The sequence below is a fragment of the Vanellus vanellus genome (assembly GCF_965231255.1).
Source record: "Vanellus vanellus genome assembly, chromosome: 4".
In the NCBI taxonomy this organism is placed as follows: domain Eukaryota; kingdom Metazoa; phylum Chordata; class Aves; order Charadriiformes; family Charadriidae; genus Vanellus; species Vanellus vanellus.
This window is the reverse complement of record NC_138909.1, coordinates 60,870,194-60,890,415: the sequence shown is the minus strand read 5'-3', so window position 1 is coordinate 60,890,415 and position 20,222 is coordinate 60,870,194. Positions and strand designations below refer to the sequence as shown.

General features: G+C 40.9%; 2 protein-coding genes across 2 annotated transcripts; one reads left to right on the top strand and one right to left on the bottom strand.

Moving 5' to 3' along the window:
- Positions 1-1,047: 1,047 nt before the first annotated feature.
- CLRN2 (clarin 2) lies at positions 1,048-7,163 on the bottom strand (the record flags this gene model as incomplete). Its single annotated transcript, XM_082482201.1, has 3 exons — positions 1,048-1,313; positions 1,749-1,928; positions 6,911-7,163. 3 exons carry the CDS (start codon positions 7,161-7,163, stop codon positions 1,048-1,050), a joined length of 699 nt encoding a protein of 232 aa, XP_082338327.1.
- A 1,231-nt stretch (positions 7,164-8,394) lies between these two features.
- On the top strand, positions 8,395-18,762 carry QDPR (quinoid dihydropteridine reductase). Its single transcript, XM_082482318.1, has 7 exons — positions 8,395-8,493; positions 8,604-8,696; positions 10,031-10,127; positions 11,820-11,960; positions 14,364-14,472; positions 15,865-15,948; positions 17,893-18,762. The coding sequence occupies exons 1-7, from the start codon at positions 8,407-8,409 to the stop codon at positions 17,996-17,998; spliced, it is 717 nt and encodes a 238-aa protein (XP_082338444.1). The 5' UTR covers positions 8,395-8,406; the 3' UTR covers positions 17,999-18,762.
- Positions 18,763-20,222: the final 1,460 nt, after the last annotated feature.

Genomic DNA, 20,222 nt, shown 5'->3' with positions numbered 1-20,222 from the left:
ACTGACTGCAAAATAATTAATTTAGATGATAACTTCTTTTATTCATTCAAAGACATTCTTCAGTTGCGTATTGCTAATAGGTTAGTACGTGTTCACTATAGCAGTCAAATTCTAAACATGACAGGCTTAATGGCGTATTATTTTCTCTGAAATATTAATTACCCGTGACCCAAGAACTGGTCGAATGCCTGTCAAAATTACAGTGCTTCCTAACACAGTAACTTTTCTATCAATTTAAGCATTTTTATTCGTTTTAATACTGTTTCATCATACATAACTTTTACTTGATTTCAGATAGACAAAAGAACTGACAGGGTTCTGAGACAATCTGTCAGATTATTATTCTCTAGATTTTCTAAAAGCACTGTTACATAGATTCTGTTTACTTCCAGAAGCTGCAATGAAACCTTCATCTTGCAGCTAATGATTTTTTTCATAGTCTACTAGCATCCTATAAACTTTACTGTTCTCACTTCTTCATGGGTTTGATAATTTCTGTTTTAAAAACATTTCACTAATACTTAGCCTGTGCTTCCCCTTAACTGTAGCCTCACAGATGATGGAGTTGTCTTTTTCAATTATCAAACATATCTCATATGGCCCTCTCAACATTTTCCAGGTAATTCTGTGAAGGTAATTGGCAAATGTCCATTCTTTCTGTTTTGAAATAACCCTGTATTATCAAAGATTTGTGATACACATATTTTCTTTCTAAACAAAAAAGACACTTGTTTTAGGTGAAATAGTATGTCCCCTTAGTTTTTTAAAGTATCTCAAAATGCCAATTTTCTAAAAACTGCAAACAGCATACATTCACTGCAGATAATGGTCAGTTTTGAGAATAATGGTATCTGTAGCATTTGTTTTTCCCACACATGTTAATTGCTGGTATTGTAGACAGACCTTGAAAAATACTGTAGATTTTCACAAGTGACATCTTCGCTTATGTTTGTACCAAAATAATCTATCCAAATCAAAAGCTGAAGAGCCAAGAAGCTGCTTCTAGTATGACAGTTCACTTGACCGAAGTAGTTTTGTGTAGATTTATCAGTACATGATATCTTCTGCTGTAACGTTTGCTTCTTCTGTTTTAGTCTTAATTTTAGGGAAATTAATCCCACTAATGGGTATTAGCAGCAAATTTACTGCATGTGCTGTGGCACTTGCCACACACAGCCAAAAACAGTCTTGAAACCGTTCTTCTAAGATAACAAATTGAAAGACATTTTCCCGAAAATTGGCAATTCTTTCTGTGAGGTGATGAAGTTTCACAGCAGCCATAAAGCTGGTGATTGCGAGTGCTATAAATCCACCTGCAACAAAATGAAAGAAGTATTTACCGTTGTTGTCAAAACAAGACAGACATTTTGGCTGTGCTTCAGGAGGGCTTACTGAATACAACAGTGAGCATTACACAGAATAGGGATAGACTTAGGCATGGCTTAAACACCTTCAAAATTCTTAGTCTTTCTTGTGTGACCAAACATCATACCAGCATTTGTAATAAAGTCCTTTTATCGGTGATAAGGAGCATAAAGACTGGAATTCACAGCTCCTGTAAAAAGTTGACTAGACACAATAAGCTGAAATGACACCTGCCAGTTCTGTTTTGATAGATGAAAATTCACTGCTAACTTCATTTTATTTACAAGTATTTAAGTCAAGGAGATACTTAGTAAGGCAAGAGAAGGAACTTTTAACTTTTTGTATGAATGTGACTAATGAAAAATACTGGTAAATATTTTTACCTGCAAGGAAGTTCCAAAGGCATGCTCCTGCTGGACCTTTAATAGCCCGGTAAGGAACTTTTATTGCGTTAAGAATGCAGAATCCAAAACTGACCAGAGAAAAGAAAATGGCCACACAGAGGAACATTATAATCATCACGTGCAGACCTGTATTCAGCTTTTTCACCATGTGTGGGAAAACTGTCAAGAAAAAAAATCATCTATTCAGTGAGCATTTTTCTTGACGACAATAAACATCACACTGTGCTGGGGCTATAAACTTAAATTATACTTAAACAAGACTATTTTTTACAGAAGCAGTCAATTCAGGTAGTTACACACATTTTAGTTCATGATGCTTTATTTGTCACTACATCAGACAAGTCAGGGATATTCTACTCCAGGAATGATCCTTCACACAGGGTCTATGAATAAGGATTCAGGCTTAAGTCCTGTTTTATTTATCTGGTTGTGTTAATGTTTTTATCTCTGCTGCTGTATCGTCTGCTGCATTCTTTTCAGTCTCTTTTTTCACTACTGCTCTCCATCCCAAACTCCATTTTTTTTTTGAGCTTCCAATTCCTGTCCCATGCTCTTAATCTCATTCCTTTGAAGTCTGATAGTCCAAGTTTCCTTGTCCGGGCCCTTGTTGTCTAAAATATTATCTCTCTTTTCTGTGTTTATTTTCTCATGTTATTTTTCTTTCTTCCTCTCTTTAATACTGGCTCCAGTGAGATCTACTCTGATTTCATACTTCCTCATCCCATAGGTTTCCACATCTACATTTTCTTCTTGGTTTCTCATCTAAGTCTTTATGGCCCCTTTATGCTCTTCTGGGTATCTAGCAACGTTTTAGTTGCATCTGTAGGAAGCTTGTCAAGTATTGCAGTCAGGTGGATTTTAGGTGAAGTGCTTTACATGTGTTGCTATAGGCGTGAGCTCTTCCTCAGCAGCCTGTCGCTCGCCTGTCTCTGAAGAGCAGTAACTTTCTTGGGTTTGTCTGTGAAGACAGTGTTCCTTTTTGAGAGGGCCAGATTGACCAGCAGCAGGGAAGTGTGGAGCACCTGAGTATTCAGTTTATCCTGCAGCCCTTTAAGTAACAGAATCAGAAGAAATCTGAGTAGGGAATTGTAGGTGACATGCTGACTGACAGGAAAGAGAGAAGCTGATGGAGAAGAACCCTAAAATACAAGCTGATCAAGAAGACCCCTTCGGGTAGTGTAGCACTGCACTCATATGTGTTTAAAAGAACTAACTGCCTAATTACTAAAAAGTTACTAAACCTAATTTTTTTATATCGTAAACAAATAGATTGCTTCCTATGCTGCATGACTGAAAAAAAAAATACAAACAAGCTACATAAAAAGTAAGCAGCAATAATTGGTAGATGTCACAGTGAATCGCAGGCATACAATTTGGTCATCGTGACGTGACAGAATTCAGTAGATTATGGAGAAAACATCATATGGTACAAATTCCATACAAAAATTTGTGATTCAACAATTCTTCCTTTCAGTAGCTCATTCTGGGGTTGTAGTTGGGTCTCATTTACATGGGAGCTACAGAAGACACTCCCCAAAACAAGAAGAAAGGAGGGAAGTAAATGGGACTCAGACGTATATGAGAAATGGGAAGCCAGTAACTAGCTTGCTTTCTTAACTGGCTAAATGGCAGAGCTCAAACAGTTGCAGTGAGTGGGGTTACATCTGGCTGGTGACCGGTCACCAGTGGTGTTCCTCAGGGTTCAATTCTAGGGCCGGTTCTATTCAATATAGTTATCAATGATCTGAATGCACCGTTACCAAGTTTGCTGATGATACCAAACTGGGAGGTGCTGTTGACTCTCTTGAGGGACAAGATGCCTTGCAGGGGGTTCTAGACATACTGGAGCATTGCGCAATGATTAATAGGATAATATTTAACAAGTCAAAGTGCCGTATTCTGCACCTAGGATGGAGTAATTCAGGGCACAAGTATGAACTGGGAGAGGAGTGGCTGGAGTGCCCTGCAGAAAGGGATCTGGGGGTGATGGTTGGCATCAGGCTCAACAGGAGTCGGCAGTGTGCCCCGGCAGCCATGACAGCAAACCATATCCTGAGGTGCATCAAACACAGTATGACCAGCTGGTCAAAAGAGTTGATTGTCCTGCTGTACCCAGCATTGGTGTGGCCTCACCTTGAGTACTGTGTGCAGTTCTGGGCCCCACAATTTAAGTATGTTCGGGTACTCTGATGAGTCCAGAGGGGGGCAACAAAGCTGGTGAAAGGGCTGGAAGGCATGTCCTAGGAGGGGCAGCTGAGGACTTTGGGCTTGTCTAGTTCGGAGAAAAGGAGGCTGAGGGGTGAGCTCATTGCTCTCTACAGCTTCCTGAGGAGGGGAAGTGGAAAGGGAGGTGCTGAGCTCTTCTCCCTGATATCCAGTGAGAGGACATATAGGAATGGTTCAAAGCTGCACCAGAGGAGGTTCAGACTGGACATTAGGAAGTATTTCTTTGCCAGGAGGGTGGTCAAACACTGGAAGAGTCTTCCTGGAGAGGTGGTCGATTCCCCAAGCCTGTCAGTGTTTAAGAGGCATTTGGACAATGCCCTTAAGAACATGTTTAACTTTTGCTTAGCCCTGAAGTGGTCAGGCAGTTGGACTAGATGATTGTTGTAGATCCTTTCCAACTGAAATAGTCTAGTCTTAAAATAACTGGCAGCGTAACAACAAGGCACACGGAATTTAACTTTCTTACAAACCAGCAGTTTCTAGGGTGGTTGTAAGGATTCTCTTGCCTCTTTTCTGAGGCTGTCAGCCAAGTCCCAAAGATATGACCAGTGAGCCTGGCTTAGTAAGCAGAAATAAGAATCCTCAAGAAGGATATTGGCATGGAGGCTCCTGATACATTCCAGCTGTGCTTGCTATGCACAGGCAAAATGCCTGGCTTCCCCAGCTCGTTCTCAAGGCTTGATGCAGTTGTCAAAACATAAGCATCTTATAGCAATTTAGATGTCTTAGGACTACCATAACAACCATCTGGGTCTAACATACATGCTGCACTATGTATGGGACACCTCCAGAAGCAGCATCTGGAGGCCATAGGATATACCTTGAGGAGTCTAAAATAGCACTGGACACCTGTTATGGCAATTGAATCACACTGTCACTGCCCCAGTTAAAAGACAGTGGGCCAGCTGCAAGCCTACTCTAGTGAATGTTAACACAGTAAAAGGCGATGTACTAATAACTGTATATTATTGCAATTTGGAATTCCAAAGTGTCAGAGCTACTGCAGTAGTGCAGTGTAGGAGGTGCTAGCTTTCTGCCTTGCTCTGTGCTGCCTGTGCAGGCCATTTATGCTATGGCATTACCCAAGTCTCCCATGTCTTGCTCCCCAGTAAGTTCAGAATGCTTGGAGATTAAGGGGAACATTCAAAGCGAAAAAAGACAAGTCAGACCCAGAACCCCCAGAAGTCCTGTTGGCCATTGTGCAAAAGTATTTAACAGCTTTGTATACTCTCATGATACCATTTTGAAACCAGTATTGTAAAAGTATCAAACCCAATAGAAATATTAAAATGTTTAAAAGGGAAAATCTCTGGGACACTTGCTTACCTAAATGCACAGTTGTGCCCACTGCACTTAATGACCCAATTTTACAGTTCTAACAGGGAAAATTCTTACTAGCTTTGTTTGTCTTTGTTTTGTGAGAGCTTTGTTTGTCCAAGAAGTATAGGATCACGTCCTCCAAATACCTATCAATGCAGTCCAGAGTGCTGGTGGAACATAAGGCCTTCCTCTCAGGTTACACAGTAATTAATGAGAAAGTTTATTAAAGAGTTCAGAACGTTGTACAGAGATTTAAAGGAGGTTGCCTACTTTTTTCCTCATTCTCTCTGACAAGATAGGGTGAAAGAACTGGGACTGTGTTTCTGAATGCCCCGAAGAGGAGCGTAGCAGAACTGGAAGAACTTTGACCTGATGGCCTGTCTGCCAGCCATTCAAACCCACTAGACAAAGCGTTTGAGCATGACTGCTATGTCCATGTCATGAAATTGCAGCTGCAGTCAGAGCTTGAGCAAGATTTGGTTATTATAAAAGCATCTAATCCAAATCCATTACAGCTTAACAACTGTTCATGCTGATCTCGGTTGAGGTTGCTCTGGTTCTCTCCTCCATTCCCTCTAAAGTCCCACAGTCCTACTTTCCTTCGAGTTTTTATAGTGGTGCTTGTGCAGTTGTGTAATCAGTCATCATGCCATGGGAAACTAATTTTTTTTATTTGGAGGTTAATTTTTTAGCCAGCTTAACTTCCTAAACTACCTCACCACAACAACTACCAGAGCCATTGCAAAGGATGGGGCAAGACAGATTTGCTGTGGGCCAGGGAAAGGGTGAGACTGCGGCAGCTTCAACTCATATTGGTTTAAGTTGCAGTGGACCAGCACACCCAACTGAAAATCTTCAGTGCAAAATTTCATTTTCACAACAGCACAGGATGTGTGAAAACTGGAAATCATCCACAGTACAGATCAACACCTTGAGTGCTTTTGAGACCTCAAGAAAATCTTTCAAGTTAAAAGGAATACATTTATAAGAGTTTACATTTTTGAAGAGTTCAACAATTTTCTCTCTCCAAAGTTACCAGAAAAAAACTAAGAATTTCTTCAACGTGTTAATAAAGCTAGGATTATCTGCTATGGCAGACATCTGCATTAGGACAGCTAGAGAAATACAGAAATGTGGCCAGTTAAATAAATTTCTGTTTCTTAAAGGGGGAAAAAAAAAAAGAAAAAAGGGAGGCATTCAACAGAGAAGGCGAGGACAGAGGCAGAGAGAGATTGCAGAGCAACACTTGGCATAGGAAAGAGTCAGTCAAGGGGAAAGTATGATTTACAGGGTCATCTCCAAATGACTCTCACTCCCTTCACGAGACTAAAAGGAAACCATCTATCCGGCCCTAGGGATTTTTTTCATCTTGATTCCAGGATTACAGAATATAACTGGAAGAAAAAAGCTAGCCTGAAATGGTAGAGATTTTACATTCACGCTCAGATCTGAAACCATAAAGATCACAAGTCAGCCACAAATATAAATTTAATGATAATGACATGTGTTCTATAAGTTCTGTAAACAAAAAGAATAGAGTGCTTTTAAAGTTGAAGTAGACATTAGCCTAAAGATTCAACCAAAAGGGTACTTACTTGTGAATTTGGAACGCCGCCCGCCCAACCCACACTGGCGTATTTTGCCACCCCGAAAGAGTCCGTAGTAAATTTCTCCAATGAACTTGACCAGCTCTGGATCTGTGGCATTGACTAAATCCGCTCCTGTTTTGCAAAGGATCTTTCCGGTCATCCACTTTGGGGTCCCCATTGCAACAACAATCAAGATAAAGGACACAAAACTTATTAGAGAAGCCAAGGCAAATAAAGTCTTTTTAAAACAGCCAGGCATCCTAGTGGTTTCAAGGAATCATCCCCGAGGCCTCTCTGCAGCCGTCGGGCACGTTTCCCATTTGTTCTCACGCTCCGAAATCCACAAATGAATAGCAGCAGGCCTTTCAAAATACATCTCAATTATATTTTGAAGCTCCAGAAATTAATCTGTACGGTTAAAAATCAAGCCCCCAAAATGCATTTTGCTGCGACAACATCCTGCAATGGTTGCAAGTTGCAGCTTTGTGCCACGGTTAGCACAGCGATGCTTGTTTCTGCACACAGTAATCCTGTATCTATTGCCTGGCTAATGTTTCATCGGAGGTTTAATTGTCCTGCTCAAATGACATCGAGTTCTTTACTGTAACCTCACGGGCAGACAATTAGGAGCAGAATCCAGTTTGGTGGTTTGTGGTTTTGTTTGTTTGTTTGTTTTTTTAGATTATTAACGCGGGTAAATAGCTGCGTGCAAGGGACAAAGCATTAAAAACACGGAATTTGCCGTGGGGTTGCGCTGCCGGCTACTGGGCGCCTGCTCCCCCCCACCGTCCCCGCTGCAGCTAAATGTCACTGCTGCGGCACCGGCGCGGCCCCTCCGTCCCCGAGACCGCCAAATGCCGTAGGGGAATGCCGCTCCAGCGCGCCGGGCTGCGCCGTACCCATCGCCCGCATTAGAAACGGGCGCAGGTCGCCCCTCGCAGCCCCGGGGATTGGGGGCGGGGGGGAGTGGGAGGCCCGGCCGTGGCGGCGGCGGGGCCCGCGGGCTGCAGCGAGCGGCGCTATCCGAGCTACAGGTGCCATCCGGGAGCGCTAAAGAAAACCGGCCGTAATCGCCTGCGCTTCTACGGTTACTGCTACCCGAGACCTGCAGGGACCTTTATAACCACTAATTAATTAATTAATCAATTAATCCTGGCAGTACCCCCGGGGGGGCAGGTAACGCAGCCCGCCGCCGCAGCTCAGGCCGGGCGGGGGGGGGCGGTACCGGCTTTCGCTGGCGCTGAGGGCGCGGGGGAGCCGCGGGTCGAGGATTTCCTGAGGTAAAACTCCCGCGGTGATACCCCCGGAACCCTCGGGGGAGGGAGGGGCGGTCTGGGGCTCGGCTGAGGCACCGGCATTTCTCCGCCTCCGGCACGGCCCCCGGGGAAGGCAGCTACCGGCGGGCGCGGCCGCCCCCGGGCCCGCCCCTCGCAGAGGAGTGACCCGCATGCGCAGGGGGGGTCGTGCCGGAGCGTGGAGCCAGAGCGGGGCAGGCAGCGAGAATGGCCGCGGTGGGCAGAGTGTTGGTGTACGGGGGCAGAGGGGCGCTGGGGTCCCAGTGCGTGCGGTACTTCAAGTCCAGGAACTGGGTAAGCGCCGGGCCGGGGGTGGGCAGCCTGCCGCCCGGGAGAGCGGCCGGGCCGCCTCAGGCGTTTGTGAGAGCGGGCCGGTAACCTGCCGTTTCTTCTCGCCGCCGCAGTGGGTGGCCAGCATCGACCTGGCGGAGAACGAGGAGGCCAGTGCCAACGTGGTGGTGGGGGCCACCGAGTCCTTCCCCGAGCAGGCCGAGCAGGTGGGTCCGCGTCCGGGCCAGGCTGTAGAAAGCGGCTCTTCCAGCCTCTCCCCCTTCGCTTCTGCCGCCCTTCGCCCGCCGCTGTGGGGGCGGCTGTGGGGATGGGGCCGGCTTCAGGTGAGGGAGGCCGGCCGGCGGCGGTCCTACTGCTCTTCTGGGAACCCGAAGGTCCTACCTTCGTCTTGTCGCTTCTGTCTTTTCCCCGTAATTTCCTTTTAACCGCATGTATGCGTGAATATGCGGGAAGAGCTTGGTCTGCTGTTTGGGATATTCGACACACAAAGCAGTCTTGGATTATTATTCTCTTGGTGACTTGAAAAGTTGCAGCTGAATCAGACGAAGATGGATTAGCACATCTTAACGTGCAATGCTTCTTTATAATGTCCTAACTCCTAAGTGTGTTGTGTGGGGGTAGGCAGCATACACACAGCATGCAAACCCTGAGCCCCGGTGGGATCCCTGGGTCACTGGTTTCCACGAAGGTGAACATGGGAGAATCAAAGCTAGCCTAAAAAAATGTTTTGCTTTATTCTCAAGAGAAAGGATTTGTTTTTTATTTTAACTTTTGAACCTATTTCTCTTATTGATAAATTGAATTACTAGCAAATGTTTTCTTTATATCTACACAGCTCCTAAAGCTTTTAGAGAGTAATATCGAATGTTTGCAATGTGTTTTTCCATACTGAGCCTTTGTGAAAACCAGTAGGGTTTTTCTCTTTTGTTGAGAGATGGATTATTTGCTTTTCACTTTGACAGAGAAAATTCATAGCTTACAAATTCATTACCAACTATGAAGTCTTATATTTGAAAGAGAAAAAGATACTGGATATCTGAAAGTATACAAACTCAAATTTAGGGGCCTGACTCAAACTGGTGGTTGTGGTCTATACAGAAGCGATAAGAAGGCCTATCTCTAGTTGTTCCTTTCTTGCACTGTCATCAAAAGTGACACCAGTAGTCCTGGTCAGACCTGGAGTTTCATTTCCCATATTAAACAGCACCATACCCAGAGAAGAACCTGTTAAAAAGTAGGTCACAAATAAAAATTTTTGTTAATGATATAAGTGAGGGTCTGATCTTTCAGTCCTGCTCAAATCATTTCCAGTGACATCATACACTGTACAGTCTGACTTTGATCTATAGTTATCTTTCAACACTTTGTTTAGAGTTCATAGATCATTAATGTTAATTTTCTGCAGCTGTTTAAATTGCTATGTGTTGTGTTACTCGGCTATGCAACTGGAAAAAAGTAACTTTAGGCAGTCTTGGTATTTACTCCTTTGCCTTATGGGTCCAGTATTTTCAATATATCTTTCTTCTTATGTGTATTGAAGGTGACAACAGCTGTTGGAAAACTTCTTGGTGAAGAAAAGGTGGATGCAATCTTGTGTGTAGCAGGAGGATGGGCTGGAGGCAGCGCCAAAGCTAAATGTAAGCCTTTGGTACATGCATGCCAGTGAACACATGAATGAGATCTGAGAAGAATCCTTAAAAATCATGGTAATAAAGATATTTGAGATCATCTTTCTTCCTGAGTCCAGAAGAGGACACGAGCATAAAAGTACAAAATAGCTCCATCACAATGCTTCTTAGTGCTGCTCTGTATTTTTGTTGTCTGGTAAATTTGCATAGTGCTTACTATTCTCAATAATACTTTTTGATATACTGGTTTTCATCAGAAAAATCTTGATGCACTTTACAATCAAGTTCAGCATTATTGTCTATGAAATCACTATTGCCAAGGTTACCCTATGTCAGGCAAGTTACATAAGACAGTGGCTGGGTAGAAACACTGATGTTGTTTCCTAATTTATTGCTTTATGCCTAAAACCTCAGTTGCCTTGTGAGGTTCTCTGAGCTATTACTGTCCAATATGGTATTGGAAGGAGCTGTCTAATGACTGGAGATCATGCTACAGAAAAAAGCCTTCACCTTTAAAAAAAACTTTTAAACATGTAATATTCAGAATGAAATTTTGTACTTCAACTACTAGTATAGAGATACAAGAAAAACCAAACCAAACCAAACACCTCGTTTGCTGCCTGAAGTAAATCTGGTAAAATGTGTCCTTTCCTTCCCCTCTTCCAGCTCAGACATTGCAAGCAAAGATTTCTTTTTAAAGAGAGACAACACAGAAAGGCATATGCACACCGCAGTTGCATTGTATTAGATTGTTAGTAGTGTGCACCGTATTTTCAATAAGGTGATTTATCATAACCATAATTTGTAGTAATGTTATTCGTAGGGTAGCAGCATATCTTGGGATAGGTGGTTGGCTTATGTCACAGAGTTATTTATGCTTATTCCATATTGTATTATGGAAATGGTTCTTTCTGAATACTGAAATCTTTGATACGGCTAGTTACTGTTTTTCCTCTTTTCCCGTGCAGATACTGGCAATAAAAAACAATGATGAGAGTTCACATCTTGCTTTAATTTCAAGTTATTGGTGCAGCTCCTCTGGTAGGCTGCCTTACCAGAGGTTGCACTCCAGTATGTAGGGGCACTGGAATGAACACTTAGTACAGTGCAGGTGCATGCAACTTCGATATTCCATACCTGTGTACTGCTGTCAGACAGACTGATTGTTGGTTTATGAAGTAATCTGGTGATAAGAAATAAATATTTTTTGTTCAACTCCTTTATCTTTTGGAGTCTTTGATCTACATACTAATGGAGCATAGCTCTTTGGCAGCCAGTGAGGAAGTTACAGAAAGAGACAAAGCATGCTTCTGCCAGATGAGATAAGACTAATGTGAGAGGTTTGAGATCCCTGGCGTAGATTGAGGTAACCTCTACAGGAGTTTCAAGAACTTGGAAATCTTTGAACCATTAATGGAGAGCTAATAGAACTATCCTGTGTTTATCTTTTTTTTTTTTTATTTTTATTTCTTGTAGTGAGAAAGTAAATAATTGCCTAGAATATATGCTGTAGAGCTGGGACTCAGAGCCCAAAGGAAAGGGAGTTATAAAAGACATAAATTGATTGTTTGCCCAGTGTAGAAGTAGAAAATGCTAGAAAGTGTGTTTTCATAGGCTGTTGTGCTCTGTGTGACAATACGGAAATTACAGTTAAAAGTCTTCTATCTTTTAGTTAATTTCACTAATTCTTTTCCTAATCAGCTTTATACAAAAACTGTGATCTGATGTGGAAGCAGAGCGTGTGGACATCCACTATTTCCAGCCACCTAGCCACAAAACATCTGAAAGAAGGCGGCATCTTGACTTTGACAGGAGCTCAAGCTGCTTTATCTGGAACTCCAGGTAAAATGCAATGTATGATAACTGCTGGGACAGCAGCGGTTATAGCTGTTAGGCTGAGCATTCTTGTTTGTGAAGCAACAGTTTCACTCCCCAATTTCTTGGCATCTAGTACAAATGGAAAATTGCTGCTAAAACACTTAAGGAAAGTTTAATTTATTGAATCTCTTGAAGCTGGAGAGCAAACAGATAGAATCAGTATTTAAATAATATTTGACATGCATTGGTGAAATGTACTAATATATGATAGAGTAAAAAAGTTTGGAAAATAAGAATAGAAGCGCACAGCAAGCTGTAAGTACAGAGCTTAAATAGAGTTCAATCTGATATTTGTGTTCTGAAAGGCAGAGTTCTTAATTGCCTAATTTTTCCATTGGTGATGACTCAGCTGATTCTGTTAAATGTGCTTGTCCTGTTCATGTTCTGATTCCAGTCTACCTTTGCTTCAGACATAGATAAGCTTGTTGACATTCGACTTTGACCTCCACTAGCTATTTAATACAGACTTTATTAATTTTTTTCATCTTGCTTCTCACCATGTTGGCCTACATGGAGGAAGAAATCTGGGAGCAATAAAAATTAAAAAAAAAAAAGAGGGGGCACTGACACGCAAGCCTGCAGGCAGGGAGAGGAAAGTTTGAGACAAATACTTTTATTTCCCAATCTTTTACTAATGCGACTTCAATGATATTTTTATGAGACGGATACTAAAATTTTACAACATATAAAATTTATGAATATTCCTGAAAGCTGTGTCTAAAACAGTTCAGGAAAAATATGCTGTATTTTCTAGTTAATGATTTATCTTCTGTGTTTACAGCTGCATCTGGCATGGTCTAAAGATAAAAGGCTTGTTTTGTGAGAATAAGAATATTTTACTGTATACTACTGACTGACCATAGACAAATGAAAAAATGTGAACTCTGACAAACTTTCATGTTGTTTTTTGTTTGGGTGGTTTTGGGAGGTAGGGACCACAACACAGGAATCAAAGTGATTTGCTTTCATGTTTTGAATTAGCTTGTTTCAAGGAGTCTGGATTTTTCCGAAAAACACAGCAATGCTTTGGGCAAACACATGCAACTTATTAACATCAGGAAGAATTGGGAAAGAGCTGTTACTCAACTTTTGCAAATATGACTTGTTAGGCTTGTTACTACCAGCCATTATGGAGAGAACCATCTTTTTCTTGTTTGCTTGTTTGCTGTGTGATTTTTCTTTTCCTATGTGTAAATGTTGACTCACATAATGCAAATTGAAGAATACTGAGAGTTATATAAACAGTTTCAGAAGGGATCTGACAGTGATGGCTAAGAAATGTAGAAGCATGAAAAGGTTTAAGAAGACTTAGAATGTTTGGTTTAGATAAGACAAGAGGGGAATATGATAGAAATGCAGATATCTTTATCATAACAATAAAATAAGTTAGCCACTGCTGCCCATGATTCCTCCTAATAAAAATGAATGTTATACAGTATGTCTAATTGAATATAATGAAATATTTCTTTGATGCAAAATTACCTTTAACTTTGATACAAAATACTTCCTCAGGAATATTGGAAAGGGGCTGTGTAGTTATATAGATGGGTAGAAAGACATCCAGTTGTAGTAGGCAAAATACGCTTATGTTTTCTTATGCGCTTAATCTGTGTCCAGAGTGCTTGGCAGATAGATACCATAAGACATCTCAGACCTATAGCACCCTGATTGTTCAGATCCTGTACCTGACCAGTGTGTCTTACGCTCTCATTCCTGTTGCTCTTGCACTGCTGTATACCATCTGCCTAGAAGGGAGCAGTGTTTACGAAGAAGTTTGCTTTACCTGCAGGTTATCCAGTAATTTTCTACCATGAGGTTTTGGGGTTTATTTTTCTTGTAGTTTTCTCTATCAGACTTGGGATGCTTGTAGGGCCTATCAGACTTGGGATGCTGACCCAGTGAATTACAGTTCTGGAGAGAAGTGAGGTCTATCTGTTCGGGTTCAAACCTGCAAATGCCTTAGTCATATGATTACAATTAATGCATGCTTGCCTTATTAAAGTATATGAGCATCTTCACAGTTAGTCTGTTAGATTTGTAAGGTTAACCCTGTAGGTCTCATCCTTCGGAGTACATCTGGGTTCATGAACTAAAGGTACTTAATTCGGTAAGTTGCGTATTTCTTTAATGCTGAGTAAACTGAGTTCCATGATAGTTCCTGGATATCTAGTAAGAGCTTATTGGGTTTTTTCCCCTTTTTTTTTTTTTTTTTTTAATATGTATATTTTGAATATTTTAAATGTATGATTCCGTTCTGGCTGTGGTAAGTGGTCTTAAACTTAATATTCATTAAATCTGAGTTTCTGTCATACTGCATACTGAGAGCTGTTTTGATTGTGCTCTAATTTGCCTGTTTTTAATTGTTAGGGATGATTGGCTATGGCATGGCCAAAGGAGCAGTGCATCAGCTTTGTCAGAGTTTAGCTGGTGCCAATAGTGGCTTGCCATCTGGTTCTGCTGCTGTTGCCGTTTTACCGTAAGTGGTTGCATAGTTGCCTCTGCCTGCATTGTTTTATTTAATTACTGCTGTAACCTAGAGTCACATGGATACACTTGCGATGTCCTGTTCACAATGCACAGCTTTAGACCTACTTAGTGTCACAGAGAAAGGAGACATCTTGAATGTATGACCAAAATTATATGCAAGTCACCCTAAAAATGGTTTTCTTTTCCCTTTCTTTGAAAAACAGCAGTGGATGTTAGGATTAAAATGTGATTCACTTTTAACCAGTTTAACCGTAGCCATGCATTAGCGTGACTTTCTTTTTCCAGTATAGACAGAACTCAAAATGGTATGAGCTATTCAGCACAGTTTTAGACTTAGCTGTGTGATAATAGTAAAGCAAAGGATTACTTGATAAGTTTTGACTTGGTTAAAGGTGCTTCTTCATAAGGTGCTGTATATCTATGCTTGATCAGTAAAATTAAATCACTTTGAGGATCTGTGGAAAGAAAAAAAATTAGCTTGTATTTGTCTGTCACAGCTTTCTTTTTGATGAGGAAAGCTAGTGAAAAGTGGATGGTCTAGTAGGCCTTCACTATGTCTGCATCTATCAATTCTGCTGCAAAAATTAAAAGTCTTGCCAGGTCCGTATCTAATTCAGGACCCAAAACTTAAGACTAAAGAGTTCTGTATAGGGATTTGGAACACTACCTGAATTCTCCCTGCTTTATTTTCCTCATATACACAGTCTTATGCACGCTTCTTCAGGTCAGAGAGCAACGGCATTAAAAGTGTTTGGATAAGGACATCACCTTCTACAGAGCTTTACAGACAGTCAGACACTAAGATCACTGGACTTTTGGGCATTCTGCACTTGCATAGTTCTCATGCAAAACTCTGTTACTGACTTAATTTTTGAGAGAGTAGTTGTGCCTTGGATTGGCAACAGCATCAGTGAGGGAGTTATGAAAAGTTCACCCCTTAATATCAATGTGTGTAGCATTAATATGTATCATCAAGGTCAAAACTTGCTATGCTTGTGCACTTGCTCTGCATTTGAAGCTGGCGTGAGGCTATTTGAAAGCATGGATGTAGTGCATATGTGCTGTGCAGTACATGTGAATGAGCATATTACTGCTATTCCCTCTCTGCATGAGAGAGACTGCAAGGGAGCTGTGGGCTAACTGGTTGCCCTAATGGGCTGGATGTCACCAGCAAGCCAGGAAGGTGAGGGATTATAGGTTGGAGCCTTTGATATACATTGAAACTGATGGCTATATGCTGTTAACACGTGTAGAAGATGCAAGGGAAATCTGTACCACGTGGTATAAAAGTCAAGCATATGTTACAGCAATGAATAGAAGCAGGTGGCGCTCATCAGAAACATGATGTATAAATAAAAGGCTTATCTTTTTTTAATCACAGGGTTACCTTAGATACACCAGCAAACAGGAAATCAATGCCTGATGCAGATTTCGGCTCCTGGACACCCTTAGAATTCATTGCTGAGTGAGTATCCATGCGATAACTAAGCAATTCCTCACTGTCGCTCTTGCTGCTGCATCTTATTGCATGTTCTTTCTAAATAGTTGTCTTGATTCGGGTGTGTTTTTTTCCTCTGTCATCCTCTTATTGTGTTTCTAAATTGCACTGGGTTTATTGCACAGGCTTCTTAACTGGAGAAAATTAGCTCAACTCCGTCAACTTCAGCATCTCTACACCAGTTATTCCAACAAGGGAGATTGGCTTCCAACTGCTTAAGGCTGAGAATCTCATAAAGCCTGTAGACAAATTAAATTGCAGGCAGCAGATACAGGAGACTGTAGTCTGGTTTAAAAGTAAACTGCAAATAGGCATGTAAAGTTTGGTGGGATTTTTTTTTTTTAAACGCACTTTACTGCCCAGTCTATGGTGTGTTATTCACTTCTTCAGCTGGCAAAATTCCTGCTCTTGTTTAGAAAGATTTAGTCAAGATTTTTCTTTTCCCATCATCCACAAAGACTTGTTCTGAATGGTGTTGCAAAATGGTGAAACTTCGATTGTATCTTATTTAACAGCACGCTGAGATTATAAGGCTTACTCTTCCTAATTCCTCTCAGTTAGAGAAAGTGGAGCATAAGTACTGCTTTCTGTGATGTGGTGGGGAGTAAAGATTCTGCTGAGGGTGAGATGTGAAAAGGAAGAAAAGGACATAGCTGTCTTGTCTCTGAGGAAAAACAAAATAGAATCTACATGCATCATAAAGGGGTTTACTTTTACATGTTTTTGAAGTCTTTTAGAACTGACACTGAAATTGCATTTACTTGTTGCTAATTGTTCAGAGAGTATTTTAGTTCTGACATTAGACTTCCTTTTTTGGTGATTTTTTTTTTTTTTTTTAAGTTGGATGTCAGAATGGGAAATGTTTTTTATTGCGAGAAGCCTATGCAGCTGTTTGATGTGGCTCTTTAAATTCAACTGATGGGGCCCTTTTAGGTGGCCTAAAAATGTTAAAAAAAAAAAAAAGTCTTTAATTTATTGTGCTCTAGAGACTGCTTAGCCAGATTTTTTTAATTTTAACTTTTAAGCATTTTTTCCTTATGGGAGAATTTTGATTAGTTTGTTCTGTTTCTTGCGTTCTAATTCCCTAAACTTTAAATCCAGCTTTGAAAATTGAAAATCTCACTGGCTATGGAAGAAAAACATCCAGTGTTGTTAAGTGTTGGTAACATCTGCATCTTGGGAAGGATGCGGGAGATCTTTTCCCATACGGCACTTGAATTTTGTGCCCTGGAAGCCGCTGTGTCAGATAGCAAATGCCATGTTGGAACATCCTGCTATGTCTGCAATATTGGAAGGGTTGATAGACCTGAAAAATACACTGTACTTTTTTATTATATTTTGAGTGTGGAGTTTGTATTACATTTTGATAAGGAATGTGCTACCTAGAATGAATCCATCTTACTCGGCATTATTTTGGATGTCTTAAGGCTTTCTGTGCTTCTGCTGAGACCGCTTTCACAGTTAAATATTTAAGTGTTGTAATTGCCTGTTGGCAGAGTAATGGGTTTAGCAACTCTGGTTTAGCCATAAATCCATGTTCCTGATATATACTATAAAGGCAACTTAAGTAGCCTCTCCTTCCCCTTTTCTTTTTTTTTTTTTTTTTTTTTTTTTAAACTTCGAAAAACCTTGCCACTTTGACATTTGAAGCTCCTGGCCTTTTCCTTAGATGTTCTGAAAATCCTGTGTGTGCACTGTAAAGCCCTACGGATTTCTCTGGGCTTCTGTTGAGCTCTGAAGGTCTGAATCCAGTGATCACAATGCTAGTTTACAGCATATGTAGAAATCACTAGAGAGGGCAATAGGAAAAGAAAGAAAAGGATTTTATTTTATGCTTCCTGTTGATATATCTGATGGTAATATTTTTTTCCCCTTCTCCTCACCCTGTTTTATCCATTTATTTTAAAACAGAACATTTTATGACTGGGTAACAGGAAAGAGTCGACCAAACTCGGGGAGTCTAATCCAGGTGATAACTACAGGAGGGAAGACTGAACTAGTTGCAGCACATCTTTGATGTCAGTCACTTAAGACAGTGGAACTCCAGCAAAGGAGAAGCTATGGAAAATCTGTCTGCCACTATAATTGGATGGTATTCTGTATCCAGTGATTGCAGTTATGTCATTAATGGAACCAGATTTCAGATAATATTTCTGTGCTGTCAGTTGTGTGCTATAGGCATTTGTTTACCAATAAGTATCAAGTATTTGTCTCTAAATGAAGGTTGCAGGCTTTAAAGTCTGTAGATGTCGTAATTCTGAGCATTATATGTCAATTTACCCATTTTCTCTGAAATGGGAATTGTGCTTAAATATGTCATATAATCACATATGTACTGTTTGGATTTTTTTCTGTCAGTAAGTGTTTCTGGCAACTTACTGTGAATCTTTCAGTAGTCTGTCTTTTTCTGTCTGAGGATATAACCCCGCCCCTGCATATTATGTTGGCTGTAATTATAGGAAACATTAGTCATATATAGCGTCCTAGTCTTGAAACATTTTTCTTGTGAATGCTCCACTTGAGTCAATGGAACTGTATTGAGATTACTCACTTGAGGAGGAGTACCTAATTTGCCTTACAGTTTATAAGCTGCTATCAGGCCTACAGTTGTAGGATAAAACAGTTGTTCTGCCAAGTGATTAGTATGTCTTTGTGTGAGTCATGATGGTTCTTTACTTTTTCAAAAAGCAAAGTGCTGTAAAGAAATACTAGAAAAAGCATACACACTTCTACTTCAATATGTAACTTTTTGTGCTAAATAAAAGTATATTGTTTTATGTACTGCGCTGTCTCCATCACTAATCCAAATATCTGGATAACATTTTAATCAGTTTAACTGAACTTGCAGTTCAGCTATGGCAAAGGACTTCCTCTTTTTACTTATTTGCTTCTGATCGTGCTGCATAAAATACATTTCTGTGGTAGAGGTGCAGAAGAGCTACTAGCTATGCATAGAGGCAGGCCTTCAGATGGAGCAAATGTTTTCTTTAATCCAGCTACATTATGTGGAAATACAGTTTGGTTGCAGAGTGAAAGTATGGCCTGTTCTGAGCATTTACCTATAGGGAACCGGCACTATCAGGTGGTTTGGAATATCTTGAAAACAGTTGAACACGCAAAGTTGTACGTATGGTCTCTCTGTGCACTTCTTTTTAAAAAGTAACTTCAGGGTTGTTTTGGGAAGGTTTTGCTGCCGTGAGTCAGGAAACCTTTCCCTTCTTCCCGCTAGGAAAACCTCACATGTGTCCATGTCTATTCTAACATGGTCATATGCATGCGTGATGGCTTTTTTTGGCGTGACTGTTGCTTTACTCATTTTGTTCTGCTGGATGCAAAGTTGTAGAGGGGAATTCTTATGTCCTGTCAGACCAGGCAGGAACTGTCAATTCATGAAGCTGCTTTTGATTTCATATGGAAGACTTGCAGCCATACTGTTTGGCCAGCAGTTTCTACAGGCTAAGAGTACAGTCAAAAACTGCAGGGCACTGATGAGGAATGAAACACTAAGGTGTTAATTGATTGTTCTGGAAAAGGGAAGAGCTATTGTACTACAAGCTTACATGATTTGAAGGCTTCCCATTGCCAAGCTAGCTGAATTTCCAAGTTGCTTTCAAATTGCTGTGTTGTGTTGTCTTGCAAAGATCTATTGAATTGTGTCTCAGTCTGCTCCCTGAAGACAAAATCAAACTCTTGAATGGTGAAGGCAGCACAGCTGGAATTCCAGATGTTCATTTATACATCTCTGTAAGAGCACAGGGTCAAGGACCTAGGAGGCTGTATGGCTTTATGGGTGTTTTTGCAGAACTTGTGGCAGAAGGTGATAACACAGCAAATGGAACTGAGACGAGCAGAGAATTTCTTACCTGAAAAGTCCCTATAGCCCTTAGGAAGTATCTTGTAAACTGTGTGCATGTACCTGGACTTCAACATTGTTATTAATAATCTGGTGAAAAAAGCAAATGGCTGGTCACTGGTCATGTGGAATTAAGCTGAAGGTTGTGACTAACCAACTCTGAGATTACACAGGAGGAAAGAGGGAAACCAGGTTTAAATTTCGTTAGAGAACAAAAGATCAGAAAAAGACAATGAAGTGCAATCCGTGCATTTCAGAAGCTAAACTGATTCCTCCTTCTTCACTAGAATGACCTGATGGTCCTGGTAGGAAAACCTGAGGCACATCTGTGGTTCTGACCTAGATGCTTCAGGTATTCTCTGCCAGTGCTGACTGGAAATAAGGCCTT

Excerpts from the sequence above, each read along its gene's own strand:
- QDPR (XM_082482318.1), top strand. The coding sequence starts at position 8,407 with ATGGCCGCGGTGGGCAGAGTGTTGGTGTACGGGGGCAGAGGGGCGCTG. Across the intron at positions 10,128-11,819 it reads AGGCAGCGCCAAAGCTAAAT|CTTTATACAAAAACTGTGAT; the intron begins GTAAGCCTTTGG and ends TTTCCTAATCAG. Across the intron at positions 14,473-15,864 it reads GCTGCTGTTGCCGTTTTACC|GGTTACCTTAGATACACCAG; the intron begins GTAAGTGGTTGC and ends TTTTAATCACAG.